Source organism: Pempheris klunzingeri, chromosome 3, assembly GCF_042242105.1.
Source record: "Pempheris klunzingeri isolate RE-2024b chromosome 3, fPemKlu1.hap1, whole genome shotgun sequence".
Classification (NCBI taxonomy): Eukaryota; Metazoa; Chordata; class Actinopteri; order Acropomatiformes; family Pempheridae; genus Pempheris; species Pempheris klunzingeri.
Window position 1 is genome coordinate 20,462,688 of NC_092014.1, and position 19,664 is coordinate 20,482,351.

At 40.4% G+C, this 19,664-nt stretch overlaps 1 protein-coding gene across 1 annotated transcript; it reads left to right on the forward strand.

The window, feature by feature from the left end:
• The first annotated feature begins 4,973 nt into the window (after positions 1 to 4,973).
• LOC139199276 (adhesion G protein-coupled receptor E5-like) lies at positions 4,974 to 19,160 on the forward strand. The gene is made up of 17 exons (XM_070828323.1): positions 4,974 to 5,271; positions 8,898 to 8,972; positions 9,400 to 9,549; positions 9,626 to 9,754; positions 11,165 to 11,308; positions 11,797 to 11,840; positions 12,002 to 12,106; positions 12,202 to 12,355; positions 12,501 to 12,620; positions 12,737 to 12,936; positions 13,075 to 13,242; positions 13,927 to 14,121; positions 14,855 to 15,072; positions 15,211 to 15,369; positions 16,292 to 16,460; positions 16,688 to 16,789; positions 17,308 to 19,160. Exons 1-17 carry the CDS (start codon positions 5,241 to 5,243, stop codon positions 17,347 to 17,349), a joined length of 2,205 nt encoding a protein of 734 aa, XP_070684424.1. The 5' UTR covers positions 4,974 to 5,240; the 3' UTR covers positions 17,350 to 19,160.
• The last annotated feature ends 504 nt before the right edge of the window (positions 19,161 to 19,664 follow it).

A 19,664-nucleotide genomic window follows, 5' to 3' on the forward strand; every position in this document is an offset into this window, starting at 1 on the left:
GGAAAGAGGATGTAGCGTGAAGGGTGGCATTCAAAGTTAATCTCTTCAGACATCATTTTTTGCTGTAATTTCAGTAAAGACTGTGCTCCTGGTCTGGTGGAAAGTAAAATGATATGGTCCCACAGTTGGTGAATAACAAGTGAAAAGCTCTTTCCTAAAGCTTGTGTTTGTCTGTTTCTGTGCCCGACTGAGCCTCAGGATGTAAACTGCAACTGTGTGATTATGATCCATTTACTTTCCACCGTTTCCATATGGAAAAATCCTCTTTGGCGAGGGTGTGTGAGTGCCAGGGGCTCTGGGCACTAGCATTTAGTCATCTGTCAGTATTATAAATTTTTATTCCACATTTCTAAAATTATACAGAAACTTTCTGTACTACTGATACAACAAGAAGCTCTTCTACATATGAGTGACTTCTGCTTTTATTATGGTCCACTCCTTGGGGAATGAAGAGTCTTTCTTTTAAAATAATGCAAAATCTGTGGGCAGCTGGGGTATTGCAAGAAATATATTTTACTCAGAAACTGACTGTAGTTGACAACAGCTGATTTCATTTATCGGCAACCGCTTGAGGATCCATTCAATCTTTCTCATGACCACACGGCTGGGACATTAACTTGATTTAACATACGTTTCTCTTTGATTGTAAAGCATGCATGTTCATGTATCTTTCAAACTCTGGCTTACCTGAGGAGACAAAACAACAACTAAACAAACTTTAGACTGACCTCAATCAGCAATCATGAATAAAATAATGACATTAGTTTTGTTCCACAATGATTTTTTTGTTCATGAATTCTGCAGGTCCGGTCTGAAATATCTCAATAACTGTTGGCTGAACTGCCATGAAACTTAGTACGGACATTTTATGGTCCTCTGATGATTAACCCTACTGGCTTCTGTGATTCCATGACTTTTCCTCTAGCAGATTAACGTTTTTTGCTTTTAGTGAAATGTTCTTAAGAATATTTATTGGAGTGCCATGATACTTGGTACACATATAGTGTTTGTGAATCGTTCACTGAGCAAACCCGTAGCACAGTCAAAAGAGGACAAAAAGAGTCCGAGCTGCTGCCCAGTGACAGACTCAGCTAAGCAACTGACAAAAATTAAGAGAGGCTGTCAGTCAGTCTCAGTGTACAGAACAAACAAGAAACCTGACCAAAGAGACCTGGCAGGTGGGGCAGGGGTTTGTTTTGGTCTGAGATGCTGAGATATCATATAAAGAAACTTTCTTTTCATCTAGAGCCATCCAGCCTAAATTTCAGTTTGACCGAATCCTTGCAAAAGTAATGACATTCCCATCAGCCTCAGCTGTACTTTGTGTTTTATTTGAATTAGCATTTACTAGTATACTATGAACAATTCTGTTTTAGCACCTCTCAGTAGACCCCCCCTCCCTCTTACATACCCAAACCCCACCACCTCCTGTTTGAAATGCTTTATATTTGAAACATTATAAAATTGTTCTGACAAGCTGAATCAGACTCCTTGTAGAGTAAATTCAATGTTAGGTGTTAAATTGGTGGAGTGACCTTTAAAAAGAAGCCCTGGGATGATTTTTCATGAATATCTGTATTTAGTACAAAGTTCCTCTTTTAAAGTTTTGGTGAGTAGACGAGCCCAGTGAGTCAAATTGTTTCCCCGCCTTGAGATGTTTGGTCAATGTGACCTTACCCATATTTCGTGATCTGACACTTGTCAGCATTACTGTGCAACATTTTTTTAATCTGGACAATAAAGACACGCAAAAACACACAAGCACAAATGTCATAATTCTTAAAGCTTTGTCTTGTATACGTACAGTCTTTTGTCAGTGTGCAAAGGCAGTTAATGAAGTATTTCAGTTCAGCTATTTCAGTCAAGTCAAATGATGTCATGGCACATTATGGCATTCACACTTACAGTTCACAACTACGAAGTAAAGTGAGGGTAGGCCACGGGTTTAGCTTTGTCACAACTGTCTAATGATCACTGCTGCTTGTTAGTCATGTGTAAATAACATTCTGCCACTGACAGATCACATGTTTCCCATGCAGTTTCTCCATTTGGATGACTGATGGTCACAATGGGCAGATGTCCATTAAATACATCTGGGATTAATGCTCATCAGCTGTCGACACATTCACACACGTACACATACTGACTGGATTTTTCCACATGGAAACACTGATGAGTATTATCGTAGAGTAACAGAAAGCAGCAGTTTCTTTTCACGGCCTGACACCCGCTCAGACACAGACATAAACAAACAAGGACAAATCGATATATATGCCCCACCTACACACGCACACACACACACACACACACACACACACACACACACACACACTAAAGCTTTGTTTAGCCTTTTGTTTACTAGAGATGCTCAGGGGACATGAACTTTCATTCTCTCATCCTCTTCCTGAGTACATGTAAGGGTGGTTTGTCTGTCTCTATGCGTCTGCTCATTTGTCTCCATGTCTGGTCAGCCGTCTACGCCAATATGATGAAAAATGGCGACAGAGAGTCAAGATGACGCTTAAGAAAGCCGAGACGGAATGAAACAATGAAAGACTGAAGGGAGGAAAAGAGGTCATATCAGCAAGCTTTTCTCTCAACTGTGAACACGCTGAGAAGCCACAACCAGTTGGCTGTGTAAATTGCTGACAGCGTGTGCAGAAGCTACAGTGTGTTGTGCAACAATTGTGTAGGTTCACTAGAAACAGAGGGGAGCTGTTGACCGTCCACTATCACTGCACACGACATGCACAGATAGCCTTTAATTATCTCAAAACCAATCATCTGTGCCACACACTTCGCAATTTGACATGAATGGAAGATCTGTGGTAGAGGCTGTTCTTGCACGCTGCATGGTAACCATGGCAACTGAGATCACCTCACACATCTGTAAAAAGTATTAATTTAATCTCCTACAACTACGTTACGTGTGTTCTTACTCCACTCTCCATTCACTCTCAGTTACTGAATATCCTCGCACACTGTGGCCATCGGCTTGTCTAACAGCAGTTCTTCGATCACAGCTTAGCAACTATAACCATGCGCAGGCAACAAAATGGAGCAAAATAGACCTGGAGCATAAAGGCAGTGTATCAGAGGCAAGCCATTATGCTTCCTGTGTAGACAGCTGGGCTGATTAACGTAGGGATTTATCTGCTCCTTCAGACACACATGAGACAGATGACTGGAAAACGTGGCTGAAATGCTTCATGTGTAGACAAGCCATTAGCATTATTGATTAACCCTTATTTTACCATACTACTATACTGAATTCACCCATATCCTACCTACCTCATGCATGTAAATGGAACCTGTACATAGTAATTCCATATTTATTTCAGCATCTTTTTACAGCTATTTGTCTATATATATATTCACATATTTACATTGTATATTGACCATAAATGTTTATCTTTTGCTTAAGTTAATGTGTGTTTACTTTGCACAGCTTTGTTGCTCTTGCCTCCCTTTTTGTCTGATTATGTGTATGTACACGAGAGCAGTGAAGAAACTGAAGTCAAAGTCCTTGTGTGTGTTCACATACTTGGCCAATAGAAGCTGATTCTGACTTCACCGTATTTTGTATTGCAAAAAAAAAAAAAAACGCAAGTATGACAGTAGCTATAACATTGGCTACATTAGAACTACTAGAACTAACTAAAAACAATTTTATTTCTTTATTTAGTCGTGCATGTCTTCTTTGTGAATCATCAGCAGGATGCCTTGGATGTGCAGTTTTAGCCTCATTGCATGTTTTTATAAAATAAAGGTTGCTGGGTCTTCACATCCTCACATCGTGGGAGGTTTGGGGGTTTTTGCAGCCCACCACAGACCTGTTTGTGTGCTTCACTTATACCTTTGACATCTATGTTGAAAAGACACAAGTTCCCATTAAAACAAGTCAGGTGGATACAGGACTTTGAACCAATTCAAGAACCTTATGTTATCTAATTAGCATGCTAGCTACGGCTGACGAAATCAACAAGTCTGTTTTTGTCCCTTTGTGGTCCCACTGGTGCCCGACAGATGTAACTAACTACAGGGAGGAAACAGTTAAAACTAAAGCTGCTGCAGTTTGGTTTTATTTATTGAGAAACACCAAGCCAAAGTAACCAAACGCTCTAACCAAAGTGTCCTCACATATTTCAAGTATTATTAATCTTTCTACTTGTTGAGTCATTTTGGAGCCATATTTTGATGATAAAAATATATTTCATTGTGAGTGAACTATTTTAGCTCAGACTTTTAGGTTATTCTGTGATGGACTCCCTTTTATTGGTCCCATGTTACCACTCTTGTTTTCTCTTAACCACATTACTGTGGTCTTGTGGAGGATTTCACTTTAATAGAGGTCATCCTGCATCCGTCTCAGGCAGGCTGTTTTCTTGTTGTCTGGGGGGTTGAGAAAACATGGGTTTGTCACTGGAACTGGGTGAAAGGCTCAACATTTGGAGGGCAAAGGAGAAAAAGTAGGAGGAGATGGACGGTAGGATTTGGAGAGAATGGGGACGGATATAAGATTACTTACTGGCAAAACTCAAGTACGGCAGCAGCTGTTTACATGGAGTGTTAGTTAGTGTCCTCTCTTCAGTCTCTGTTCCCCCCTCCTCTCTGTTTCTGTCTCTCATGAGAGTGTTGTGAATAGCTCCTGAAATAGAGCCCACTGGAGCGTAAAGGGAAATGTGAAAGACGGAGTAGTCAGAAGGAGGAGGAGGGTTGTGTTGCAAGCAATGTGATACGGTGCCTGTGTGAAAAATGAGTTCACATGGAAAGATATGGAGTGAAAGAAAAAAGCAAGAAAGAGTGAGATGGGAGAGACAAAGCCACACAGATAAGTGAATGCGAGGGAGGGAGGGAGAGGGAGGGAGGGAGGGAGAGAGAGAGAGAGAGAGAGAGAGAGAGAGGGGGGGTGGGGAATGAATGGGGGTGAGAGGCGTGCTCAGACAGAGTCTAAATCTGAGAGAGACCAAAGCTGGTGACGGTTCACTGTTATTTTTCCTGCCACAAACACGATCATCCTCTACAGGAAGGATTTATCTTTTTAATGTTGACTTTTTGGGTTTTTTTTCCCACTCTCATACTTTGTGGATCTTATGGACCTTGAACTACAGAGAAGTTTGAAAATTAGTCAAATCTTTCTTCAACTCAGTGACAGAATCTAAACTTTTTCTACAGGACATCAACAGTTTACAACTGATTCACAGTCCTCGGCTGTGTGGGAATATTGGTTCACCTCTGACATGGGGTCTGGGAAGGAGCTACTTATTCTTTGTAAGTCTATCAATGACATCACAGTGTGTGTATGTGTGACTGGATGGGTGTGTGAGGAAAGAAAAGAGTACAGTAAGTACCTCCCGGTACTTTTTTGTACATTTTGTAACACCTCAGCTGATGTACTTCTACTTTTTGTTTCAGTCAGACTCACAGCTGAAACCTAAATAAGTTCAGGCAGTAATACGGCAGCTATTACCCGTGGTCACACCCTCTGAATTTCATAGCAGGGGAGCATCTTGGCAGACTTTTGATTCTAGCTCACATGGGCAACATCAGTAATGTTAACTCATCAGACAGTGAGCAGATGGCTTTGCTGCCGTGATTTGTGGACAGAGGTCAGAGGGGCTGCTGTGTGATAAGAATTTCTACCTTCCTCAACAGCACACAGTCCCTCACCACAAGTAAGCCACGTTTGAGATAACCACAAACCTGAATAGGATGGTGATGTTTGTGGTTTATACATCTGTGCTAGGCAGATTTCAGAGGAACATCGTCATAACAACTTTTTATTTATCTATTTTTTTTTACCATGTGTAACTCATAACTCTGTATACATAAAGTGTTGCACTTTATACTATTGTTGACATTATACACTGTTATTATCTCCACATGTATCCATACTGTGTAGGACATACATGTTAAAATATGATAGATAGATGATGATAATGATAGAGTTGAGTGTTAAATTACCATATAACACTATACTACAGATACTATTATATATCCTGTGTAAACTGTACAAGTTTGTTGCCCTAAATCTGTTATGGAAATGGTATAGTGTAAACCAAAATACAAGAAAATTGTATGGCAACATATAAAGTTATGTTTTATTTATTTGTTAGTTTATTTTATTCAATGATTATATAATACTTTGGTTTCCTAACCACAGCTGAACTTGCTTTCTTGTCCACAGTTGGTTCATGTTTGCAGCTAAAGCAAAAGTACTCAACATAGCGGTTACTAAAGCTACTCTGACCAAAACTTTCACACTAACAATGGATCAAAGGACTATGTGTAAGGTGAAAGGGGTCACTGATAGTGATGAACCCATCATTGTCACCAGACACTGTAGGTTCCTTCAGCTCTACAGAACATTTTAGATACTTTCAGCTCATTGTCTGGATTTTCTGGCCCACGATTTTGTGGTTTTGGTTCTCACCACTCTCACGAACCTTGTTACACACTAGAGCTCTGATAAACTGATTACATGATGACCAAATAGCACATAGACAAAGATAGCGTCTCACTAGCTTATGAATGCAGAGGAGCATTTAGAGACAGTCAAAAATTTCCCTTGGAAGTTGGTGGAGACCAAAAACCGAGCCAAAAGCAGAGTGAATATTGAACTTTATCAAGTTGCCATAAACAGGACTTCATGTTAGCCATAACAACTTCATAAGGTGATAATATGCAATAAGTAGTATACACTGATTCAGGTTTATAGCGTAATATATTTTTGGAATGATACATTTTTAATCCGTCTGAAATTGGCAATGGCCTGTAGGAAGCCCAGATTGAGAATGCAAGAGGGGCTCCTGTGTTGATAGTTATGATTGCACCTGAAGTCAAGTCAATTGCATCAAAAGTTAAAAATAGTTCAGAACTTACTTGTAAAATTTCATTCAAGTTTGAAAGAGTGTTTCAAAGATGCATGACCTGAAAAAGACTACAGAAGAGCCAGAACAGCTGCTTGTGATCGCACCTGTTCACATGCTATTATGATGTCAAACACAAACTGGAGCCTCTACATGGTTTATTTTATTGGTCATAAATACCATTTTCATTGTAGTTTTGTATGTTTACTGACCACAGAAGTGTTGAGGTAAAAAGCAGAGGCACAAGCAAACATTCCTTTAAAGATAACAGGTTGGATTGTAAACATGTGGCATTTATTAGTCATCTCATGTTTTCCATCAGAGTAAAATTAGGCATTTGGATTATAAAACATGGCAGTTGCTTTCATATGCATACACAGAAACACAAAGACAAGTCCCAGATTATGCAAAAAGGAAACAAATCGGGCTCAGGTTGCTCATGACTGCATTTATAACTTCCACTTTCTTTCAGGCCCAGATGTCATGCAACAGGATGAGAGACAGACAAAAAATGCAGCTTATATAGAAATGTGAGACGGACGAGACATACAGAGAGGACAGTTCATGTGACAGACAACTACTCTCATTCAGCACTGTGCTTGGTGGTGAATACTGACTGCGAGTTGAGCACAAAGTCACTCTTTGTACACTTTCAGGCTTTGTTATTCAGTCAGAAAGTTAGACTCAAACACACTCACGGCCACTGACAAACTCCTGGGTTTGCCTAAAGTAGTGTTGCTGTGGGACCTCCAGCTTCATCAGGGGACAACAGAGGGCTCGTTGTGAAGGAGGGAGGGAAACACAGTTGGGATTTTTTTTTTTTTTACTTACACCATGTGAAGGGGGTGTTGTTTTATGCCTTACCAGTGATTCATTAGTCAAAAAATGTGACTGATGTGTGTCTGTTGTGGTGCAATCTGACAGATTGGGGGTGGAGTCATGGGTGAAGTTTTGCTGGAGGAAGAAAAAAACGATCACACTAAAGTGGGACATGCATGACTGTATAAAAAACATGCGCATACGTAATTGAAAAGTTGGCATATCGTAAACAAACGCGTTTGTTGTACGGCACAATAAAACCACGTCAACAAAGGCTAAGCTTTTTCACTTGCTGTGTTAAATGATGATTTGAGCAGACAAGAAGTTGCACTTTTTGTAAAATATCTATCTAGTCATTCTTACATGAGCTCTGTGTGCTGTACATAGGCACAGCTGTGTTTTTAACTTAAAGCTTAAGTCAACAAGCTAGGAATGACAATACTAATACGCAGATGTTTAGTGGTCATAATGTTTGCTCAACATATTCTAATCAGCACTAACATACAGCTGAGGCTGAAGGGAATGTCATTAGCTAGCAGGATTTTTAAACCAAGGCACTGAAAAAAAACTTAAATTTAGACCTAACGATGGGGGGTAAATTAATAGTGGTTAAGGGTGGTTTAGATCGCCAGTTATTACAATATCATGACGGGAACACGAATTTCTGTACTGTGAGTTATGAGGACACAACATTGTGACAATGAGCATTGGGACCATTGATGAAAGAGTGGAATGTGCCATAGCAATGCAAGTTTCTGTTTCTGTTTTGATACTTCTATTTCACCATGACTCTGGGTTACAATTGCTGTGAAACCAAAGCAGGCTGCAGCAGCATCCTCTTTGGTGAGGGTCCTTTAGAAAAGCAGAAAACTGAAGGTACTTTTTGACATGTAAATTAAAAATTACTTAACAAAAAATGTTGCCAATGTTGCACAGGGTTACACTTAAGGTTTCATTTTTGCTCCAGTGTTGCACTGTAACCAGTGAAGTGGCTCTTGAAGTCAACGAGTGACTTGGGCTGAGCTGAATAAAACTTTAAAAAAAGGGCGATAAGGCTATAAGACTCCTTAACTCATAAAAACGTATGCAACAACTGGGGCTATAACTTCCATTTGGTTGTGCTGCGGAATGACAAATGAACCTTGCAAGCTTGTTATTTTTCCTGAACTGTGAATTGAAAATAAGTGGCTTCTCTCTGCTTCCCCACAGGCTTACTGTGTATGCTGCAGGAATGTCTCTCTGCCTGTCGCCTGGGCTTCAACACACAAGGCAGTGAATGTGTTGGTAATAAGGACCTCTAATTTTACCATCCCTCTCCACCAATACTTTTTTGTAGCTTCTACTTGAGACTCTGTGAAAGTAGCAGTGCTGCCATTATGCAATAGCTCTTACTGGAGCTGACCAGGAAAAATTGCCTTTTTTAGATGCCATTTTAGGCATTTAATCATCGCTCACATCCAGAGTGGATTACAATAAAAACAACAGCAGATGAGGTTTGAATTCTTGGATCAGCACAGTTTCAAGTGCTCTGGCTCAGACTGGTGAGCGTGGTGGACAGATGAGCTAAAGGGAAAGTACCTGATAAGAAAGATTGCTTGAGATTAAAATGACAAAGCCACTATTTACTGAAATTAGTGTCAGACACTGTCACAGTAAAAATATGCTTTATTGTGTCTTGATTTGCTTTATGTATTTGTATTCAAATCCACAGATACAAATGAGTGCGAAGACGACCCAGGACCATGTGGAAAGCGTACACAGTGCTTCAACACAGTCGGCAGCTACTACTGTCAGTGCCAGTCGGGGTTCATACACGTGAGAGGGCTCGTTAACTTCACAGGGACAGATGGACAGTGCCAAGGTGTGTGTGTGTGTGTGTGTGAGTGACTGTTGTCTCTGTCTTGTCCAACCGTCTGACCCATCTTCACTTGTTCCAGATCACAACGAATGCTTCAGTGAGGACGCCTGTGGTCACAACGCTTATTGCAATAACCTGATTGGAAGCTACAAGTGCACCTGCCATTCTGGGTACACCAATACCAGCAGCGTAGGTGGACACTGCATAGGTGAGTTGTGTCTGCATTTTTCAGGTTGAAGTTGAAGTTTAAGGTCAAAGGTGAAGCACATCCGCTGGTTTAAACTTCCCTCTTAAACTCTTGTTTTTCATATTTCTCACAATTGCATTCGTCACTTTTTTTGTGTACAGCCATTACTGCCTTCAGTGCAACACTGTCCACAAGTGTGCGCCGTTTTCACCAGACACAGAAACACCGAAAAGGCACCACAGAATTATTGGAGGGAGATCAGGCAGGCAGTAGGATGCAGCCAGGAAGAGGCTACAACAGCTGACCTTTCACCCGGCCTTCGAGGGTCGGCCATTATGCTCCAAAACCCAGATTACACAATGTTGGATTAGCTGACTTGAATCAATGGCTTGTGGGACAAATACTCAAAATAGTACATATATGCAGCATTGCAAACAATGCCAACTAATAAAAACATATTTCACATGACTTGTGAATGAAACAAGCATTTAAACACTTTGAGCATATTATTTTATCTTCTACTTGCTGCTATTTGATCATAATACCTACTATCTCCCACGTTGTTGTCTCCATTTTAGTGGGTTTTTTTCCCCCTTGCTGCTATGAAACAAGCAGCACGCAATCATAGCTAAGTAGAGTGCCGTTCAGGACATGCATAAGTACTGGGTGTCGCGTCCTACGATGTAGTTTATCTGAAGAATACTGAGGCTTTGATGATAAAACACAGTCTGTTTGTGTGATTCACTAACATTAGCTACCATTAGCCACCACAAGCTAGCCTAGTGGTCATACCAACCCCTGAGAGCGTTAGTGGGATTTGTTGTTAATCATTTTAAACAAGTTTTTAATTTGTAAGAGGAAGATAATGTGTCACCTCTTTTTTTCCAAAAGTCTCTTTTAGCTGTAGTGACAATATCACCTTATGAGAATTCATCCTACAGGGATATGGGAAAAAATCTCACATTCAACTAAAACTTATTACAAATAATTATGAAAGATTCAGGGAGCTCAGAGTGAGTTTCACTCCATCGTTAGGATTATTTCCAAAATTATTTACAGCCTGTCCTTAGCTAATCTTGAAAAAGGTCATACATGCTTTTGCTTCATTGTGATTCAACAATTATAACTCCCTGCAGTCTGACCGAAACCACAAAGCCATCTCCTGTCTCCTGCTAGTTCAAATTGCAGCTTTTAACTAACTTGGCAAAACAACGTCTCACGATCCCACCAGTTGCCGGGAAAGTTCAGAAGTGTTTTTAAGTTCTTTTTGCCAACAATGAAACACAACTCATGCGGCACGGTTACATCTCAGAGATGTTTGTTGTTTGTGTATTTGCAATACCTGCTATATTCAAATTAACTTCAGACTAGTCTTGTCGAATCATTGCCTTTTAGGAATGTCAATGATTACTTATGTCTCTCATTACGCAGACATGAATGAATGCAAGGAAGCTGAAATGAATAGAGAAGACATCTGTGGAGTAAAAGGCAGCTGTAAAAACGTTAATGGGAGTTACTGGTGCAAATGTCAGGAAGGATTCACCAATTATGGCAACAAAAGGAACCCGTGCTCAGGTGAGTGTGAGTGAATACACGATTCCTCTCCATTGCCGTTACTTACTTCATATATATGCATTTAATGGCTTTAATTTCCTTTTATTCCTCCTATTAAGCCTCTACTTGTTCACTCCCTCCTTGAATAAGCCTCTCAACACAGATGCTATTATGGTAGAAATTCACACATTTGCTAGCACACAGACGCACACAAGCACAAACAAACACCTCTGAAGAATGCACATGCATTTGTATTTGTCTGTATCTTTTGGGCCCCCAGTTTCCTCTTTGCTGTGAACGCTCGCCCTGCCTTTACTCTACTTTTTGTGTTGACTCATCAGACTCTAGATAATCTGCGGTGTCAGTCTCACAAAAATAATGGTCATGAGTTTCTGTGCAGTGCTGCTGCTTTGTTGCATAGATCGTATCACACTCCTCTGCTTTCAGCGTATATTGTGGCGAGGTATTAAACTCAACTGGTGTCTGATTTCTCGCACTGTTCCATCTAGAGCTCAGCTGTGACAGCTTCAGTGCCGGCAGCGGGCCAGCACCGGTGAGATGCATGTTTAGATACAAATTTATTCCAGTGTCCAGTGTCATTTCTCTTTATTTGCTAGACCACCCTGCCACCCTTTAGTATACATGAACTTTAGCATTGAGCAAACTGAATAGTCTTATTATTCTCTCCCCCTTTTCTCTGTCTCTGTGTCTCAGTCGCTCGGAGGCCTGGCAGACATTTTGTCCATGATGAGAAACAGCTGTTTGGCCCTGTCTCACCAACTAACTGATGCGGAGACGACTGGAGATGTGCTATTAGAGGTGAGAGCAGCAGATACAAAACAACCAAAATACACACATGTGAACACGCACAAACACGCTCACTTCCTCCTCTTGTTGTCCTGCGACTTGGACAGAAACTTTTTACCGCGACCGATGCCATCCTGTCCCCTGGCGACCTCACCAGCAGTGAAGATGTGAGCAGGCTCCTCGGTGTTATGGAGGACTCCATTATGTTAATTGGACCACAGCTGAAAGACAACTTCACCAGGATAGAGACCATTGAGACAGGTAAGAGTGCCTAGATGCTCAGCTGTGATATAAATTCTGTATTTGACCTATTGCAAGCTCGGGGGATGATGATATATGCTGAATTCAATAAATAGAATTGGTAAATCATCATTGGTCATTAGAAATTAGTTATCTGTTCAAATAGATGGTGAGATTGCAGTGCAGAGAGAAAAGACTCCACCCACTGGACCAGTCCATCTGACCAATAAGAACGCTACACTCGACACTGACTGGGCAACAGCAGTCGGGACAGGATCATATCCTGGTAAACCTCTCTGCTCTTGTGACAAATAAGTCACAATTTTCATTCAAATACTCGATATCAAATATAACTCAATGTATATCAAATACTCTCATATTTCTTAATATTGTCTTTTCTAGGTTTTGCTTTGGCTGCATTGTTGACCTACAAGAACCTTGAGAAATCTATGAACCGCTCCTTTGAGGAGCTCACAGGACATGAAAAAGATGGCGTGGATCCCTCCTTTAAGATCTCCTCGCGAGTTGTGTCCGTTGTGGTCTCCAACCCATCCCCCCAGAATCTGAGTTACCCAGTCAACATCACCCTCAAACATCTAGAGGTAGTCTGACACAGTCTGTCCAGTGTGGTTTGTCTTCTATCTGTGTTATTTCTTTTAATCATTACAGTCAAAAGAACAACTTAGGAGTACTGGAATATGAAGATATAAGTGAAATATATAAGTTGCTTTTGTGCATAGGATGCAGAGGAGTCCTCTCGAGTGAGCTACGTCTGTGCTTATTGGAATGAGAGAGGGGCCTGGTCCACAGCTGGCTGCTATCAACAGTACTCCAATGCCACACACACTGTGTGTACATGTGAACATCTGAGCAGCTTCGCCGTGCTCATGGCACTCTACCCCATCAAGGTAAGAAGCGAGCGCACACACACACACACACACACACACACGCACACACACACACACACACACACACACACAAAATTAAATGTCAATCTTACCAGGACATTTAATGTTGGAATATAATTGTTTCTTTTTTCTTTCTTTTTTAATTAATGTGAAATTCCACCAGGAAAATGTCTCTGATAAAGTCGGCGACTATCTGATGAACATAGCTACTTTAACGACTAAACAGCAAAAATATTTCCCTCAGGAGTTGGTGGAGACCAAAACGGAGAGTAAATGTGTTAGACTTATAGACTTACATTCATCAGGTGACCAGATACATGACTACATGAATGCTTGATCTGTAAATAGGCAACTGTTTGCTAACAAGTTCACTATATCAACTTTATAATATTTTTATATTTTATGTTTTTATTTATGTGGCAACGTTGTGTTTACAGCTTGTTTACGCTGCTCCTAAGTGGCCAAAAAATTACCGACTGCTGCTTTAAATACTATGAAATGATGATTCTCTAAAAGTTTGCTTTGCCGAGCAAAGTATGATGCACAATAAACTTGATTCTCTCTTTCCCTCCCTTCCTCTCTCACCTGTATGTCAGTGTAAACACACATACACATAATGTTGTAAATGATGACCTCATAATCCCAATTAAACACCTCAGGGCCTGACTGTGTCTTCTCCACCAGCACACCTTCGGGCTCCTGTTGCTGACGAAGATAGGGCTGACCATTTCCCTGCTGTGCCTCATACTGTGCATCCTGACATTCAAGTTCTGCCACTCCATAAAAGGCACACGCACCACCATCCACCTGCACCTCTGCATCTGCCTCTTCATGGCTGACCTCATCTTTCTGGCTGGCATTTCACAAACTAAGCCTGTGGTATGTTAATGCAAGCAAACAGTGACCTCAGTCACATGGACTGCAGTAATTTGACTGTTGACCTTATCTTTAATAAGAAAGCAATTTGATTAAAATGTTTGGGTTCCACTCTAACTTCCTGTTTATATGCTACACAGCTGAGCAGAGTCCAGTTTGTTACTGAAGAGGCACTCTTCACATTGACATTAGAGTGTTTGTACAATATTAACACTAAAACCCATCGTCCTGCCATTGCAGTACATCTGTGGTGGAAAGTAACTGAATTTAAACAGAGTTTTAGGGTACTTGTGTGTTTCCATTTTATGCAACCTTATACGTGAAACTCATAACATTTTTTTTACCTAACTACATTTATTTGACAGTGTCAGTAAGTGCTGCACGGACTACATATAGAACATATGGTCACGTTAGGCTGCATCCAACAGTATGTGAAGGAGCTAGATATAACAAGTATCAGACTATTGGTCAAGTGTTGATGAATTACTAATAACAATGATGCATATTATATATCCTTAATGATATAAGTGTTTTGTCCTAACATTTTGAATACAGGGCTTTTACTTTACCGCTGGTCTTAATTCAATTAATCTGTAATCTAGTTGAGGTTCTGATCATCAAAAATGGATGTTGAGGGGCTATTTCTCATTCAAACTATTGCCTTTATCAGATTATCACTCATCTGCTCCCTCCTCTCTCATCTTTTCTGCCTTCCTGTTGTCATATGACATTTCAGGGCGGCTGCAGGTTTGTCGCAGCGATGCTCCATTTCTTCTTCTTGGGAGTCTTTACCTGGATGCTGTTAGAAGGCGTGCAGCTGTACCGGATGGTTGTCCTGGTGTTCAATGCAACCATTCGGCCCCTCTACTTATTCCTCACCGGTTATGGGACACCGCTTGTTATCGTCATCATATCTGCCATCATTAGACTAAAGGGATACGGCACAGACGAGCAGTAAGTGTTGCAACATGTGTGTTGTAATGTGTGTTTGCATACTTGGTGCATCAGTGGATCACAAAGAACTGCTGTTATCTATCTCCATGACGTCAAGAAAACAATGTCATGCACATGTGTTTCTCTCCCCCTAACTAGCTGCTGGTTGTCCCTGAATGACGGCCTCATCTGGAGTTTCTTTGGCCCCGTGTGCTTCATCATCATCCTCAACGTCTTCTTTTTCATCGTCACCGTCTGGAAGCTCGCCCAGAAGTTCACCAGCCTCAACCCAGACCTCTCCAAGCTGCACAAAATTAAGTCAGTCTGTGTGTTTGTTTGCTTGTGGCTTTTTGTGTGTCTGATGTCGCTGCTGTAAAGTGAGAAGTATTGAGACCCTCACCTCTTGCACTGCCAAAAGAATTGAGTTTGTACGTAAATGAGGGGGCTCTGGGAACCGAAAAACTCATCAATGGAAAGAATGTAAGAGTTTTTGTGAGGGAAAATGTCGAGAAAATGTCATAGCACCGACTCTGCTCTCTAATGGGGTGCTACTGAGGAGCCCCCGCCCCCCACCACCACCTCCGTCTACCAGATGCACGCTCATTTTTCAACACTGTATAAATACGTGCAGCTGCAAAACACATCTTAGCTTTAATGAAAATAGAATAAATGAGATACATCAATCACTGACGTTCAGTTTAATCCGTGGAATTGGGGATTTTCAGTAAAGAAAAACTCAGAAAGGATTAGATTATAATCAAAAGCCAGTGGAAACATCATCCCCTTCACATTTCTGAATGGATGTCTCCTTGTCTGACGTGATGAATTGTTGGTAAAGTCGGTGAGTCTAGAAGGAAACGCTCTCTGATGCTGGGAGACTGAAATTGATACCTGGTCTTCAACTTTTAAATCCTTTCAGTCTCCTCTGTGTCTGTATCTGGATGTGAATTATGTAGCTAGTTATTCATCCAAGTAGAGCATAGTGTTTTTTTTCCCTTTAGGCTAATATTTCATATTTATCACTTGCCTTTGGCTTTTCTTCTTCTGTTGTTCTTTAGCTGCTTTGCCGAGGACCCATCCTCATTTTCTCTTCCTTTCCACTCTTAAGGGGTTTTCCTCATACTGCAGGGGTAGCTGAGTCATCCATGTGTTTGGGCTCATGTTAATCTTTCCTTTCATTTTCTATCTGTTGTCCTCGCTCTGACCCCCCACCTCCCCCATCCTCCCTCTTCCTCTGCAGAGCCTTCACAGTGACAGCTATTGCCCAGATGTGTATACTGGGTCTGATGTGGGTATTTGGGGCCTTCCTGTTTCAAGAGGGGCCTGTAGCAGTAGCATACATTTTCACCATCCTCAACAGCCTGCTGGGAGCGCTGATCTTCGTCATGCACTGCCTACTGTCTAAGCAGGTAGGATGCAGTCGTTGTGATGTGTGTGCGCACGTGTGTGTGTGTGTGTGTGTGTGTGTGTAAAACCCTAACCCTAACTGGGTCTGTATGCATGAGGCTAAGAGAGAGAGGAACACAACAGATCAACTTATAAAATTACTTATTACAACAGGAAGTGTATCAGCAAAGTCACCAGGCTGGATTGGAATAAGGTTTTTTCCCCCCTGATATTCTGCTGCCCTCTGCAGGTGAGAGATGAGTACGCCCACTTCCTGTCCTGTATCTGCACACCACAGAAGAAGAGATACTCGGACTTCAGCAGTACCAATCCCTCCAGTAGTCAGTCACCAGTAAGCATTAAGTGACCTCACTCACTATCACTCTCTCTACACCACAAACATTCACCAGTACAGTTTTAAGGTATCGTACTCGAGCTGTTCCTTTTGATATGACCTAGTTCATTGACTCGAATTTCTAACTGCATTACATGTATCTGACATTTATCATAATGTCTTACTTTGCAGATTTGAATTTTACCCACAAAACACATCATCTTATAGATAGAGATTAAACTCCTCAACAGTATATTTGGTTCTTAAAGGTTTCTCCACCTTGACCAACCACAATATGAAATATGATATGTTTATGTGTTAATGCATCAATAATTTTATTTTGGTAATATAATGTATACAAGTATATAACATAGAACTATAAAGCTTATATTACATTTTACCTACTTTTACTTTTGATACATTTTATTGGTAATACTTAACCTTTTGTGTTTTTCACTGCTGTGCAAACGTGTTAAAATAGGCACAGCACGTTGCCTTCCATTGTTTCTGAATTTGTGCTCTTTGTGTTCATTCAGGGTTCTCAGAGCGGGCAGCACACCGGAGAATCCCAAATATGAAGCGCTCCATCTTTTTATTCCACCCCAAAAAAAGACTATCACGCCTTTTAAGGCCTGTCAGGGCTAAGTTAGCCCTGACTTTAAAGGTCTGGGTCACTTTGAATTAAAATTCAGTCATTATTTACTCACCTTGATGTCAACTGAAGCTGAAACTTGTTTAACGGAACAACGAACCAGGGACCCCCTGTGGGGTCACAAGATAAATCACAAGATAAAAAGGGGTCATATGATGTTCCACAGTTCTGATATATAACAAAAATTCATGGACATATACAACCTAATCCAGGTGTTACCAATAGGTATCACCACACATCTAATCTAAGCAGTTGCATCGCAGGCCTGTCAGACCCTGATGATGTTAATAGGACCAAATTTTCAAAAATATCAAAAATCATAAACCTAAACCCACTAATATGATAATGACTGAATTTTATTTTAGTGTAAATGTGTCATTATTGTCACAGCAGGCAAGAAGTAGCCAGCTTCTTAAAAGTGTTCTTTCAGGAGCTCCTGGTGAAAGTGAAGACATTTCAGTGACTCATCCAAAACATATCACAATCATAATATAAGCTGTTTTCCCTTTAAAGTGACTCTGATACAGGCTATTTATTTTCAGACTATAAAGTCTACATTATGTGGGCTACGAGGATGTGAGACTGTGCTGTATTTTATATGACTATGCTGTTTGTTCATGTGATCTTCACAGAACATTTTGTTTGGCTGTTGTAAAGAAACAACTGCCTGATGATACAAATGATCCATGAAGTAAATCTGATGTTCCCTTCATGGGCTTGCAAATCTCGTGGGATTCTGCAAGGATTTCACGGCTGTTGTTTCTTGATTTTAAACAAAATGAGTGATTTAAAAAAAAAAATCACTTGTGGCTAATTTCAAAGAGTCTATCTTAGTTTGTAACTGAGCTGTGCCTTTTGTCTGCAGTGTATATATATATATATTGAAATTGTCAAGCAAGAAAACAAATCCACCCCAAAGTGGTTCCTTGGGCAATTCACAAAAAACAGACCCACCCTCCTGATAAGTCTGCAGCTTCCTGCAATCAAACTGTGTTTATGGAATAGAATTCCATCTTGTTATCATGTTTTCTTATTTGAGCTGTTAGCCTGTGCCTCCATGCATTGTCTTCAGCCGTCTTCAGCCACCTTCATGAGGTCTAATGGGACATGTAGAGACCTGAGTTTGTTTATTTAAATGCACTTTTCCTTTGTGATAATGATAATCCAGCACATCTTCACTCACATGGTGCATGGGAGAATCTACAAGACTTGAGAGCCAGCGTCACGTACAGAACCTGAACAGTTTACTTGTTGTTATAAAGATATTAATTATATATTTTTATATGTTCTATTTTTTAGAAAGTGATCAGATCTAGTGAAAGACAATGATCCTCGTAGAAACAAAAGAGAGACCTTTTGGCCTTCAAATCAATCTTTTTATGTGACTGGTTTTGTCCTGTACTGTTTTTTTTATATTTAAATTGCCTGATTAAGGCGTCCTATGTGTTGGTTTTAACAACTAAACTGTTCTTCGGTTCTTACGTGCAGCTGCAGCCTTTTTGTGATCATCGATACTTTTTATTCATGCATTGCAAATGTCTTTTTTTATGTGAAAAAGCGACGTTCATTATGCAGCATTTTTGTGAATGTAAGAATCTTATTGTGAGAACATGCTGTAGGTGTTCTAGTTCAAAGCTATATGAACTTATTTTTCTAGTTTGTTTTTTTTTGTATATTGTTCGGTACTGTTTTCTTTAAAGAATATGCACCAAAATTTTATTAAAGCTTAGACTTCATACGGAAAATCTGTCAAGTGTGGTCAGCATTAAACCCCAGGAGAAATACACGCAGATGGATGGATTCTCGGGAAATGTATGGTATTTCATTTTCAACACAAAACCTGTTCTAACAGCAGTAAGCATGAGTCACACTGAGTCCTCCTTCAGAATAGTCAGTAGTGAAATTACAGAAAAACTGCAAGGGTTCGCCCACTTACTGTTGCATCAATGATATACATCATGATACATCACATGATAAGTAATGAATGATCAAGCACTGTTCATAACACCCCACTCCCATGAGGATTGTGAAAGATTGTGAAGGTAGAATATTAGATTAGGAGGAACATTTAACGTGAATGTAGCTCAAATCATGCAGTCAGTAAAATGACGTATGTAATGTCCATTACACAGCAAAATTAGCCAACATTAGAGAACATCAGACAGACACTGATCACACACACCAAGTCAGTGTGGGCTGTTTACTGACTTCACTGCTTTATGACTTTTTATTTGTAAAATG

Bases quoted from the DNA above. Each gene is read 5' to 3' on its own strand.
- LOC139199276 (XM_070828323.1), top strand. From the start codon at position 5,241: ATGGGGTCTGGGAAGGAGCTACTTATTCTTT. The intron at 11,309-11,796 runs GTGAGTGTGAGT...TGTTCCATCTAG, and splicing joins CAAAAGGAACCCGTGCTCAG to AGCTCAGCTGTGACAGCTTC. The intron at 11,841-12,001 runs GTGAGATGCATG...TCTGTGTCTCAG, and splicing joins CCGGCAGCGGGCCAGCACCG to TCGCTCGGAGGCCTGGCAGA.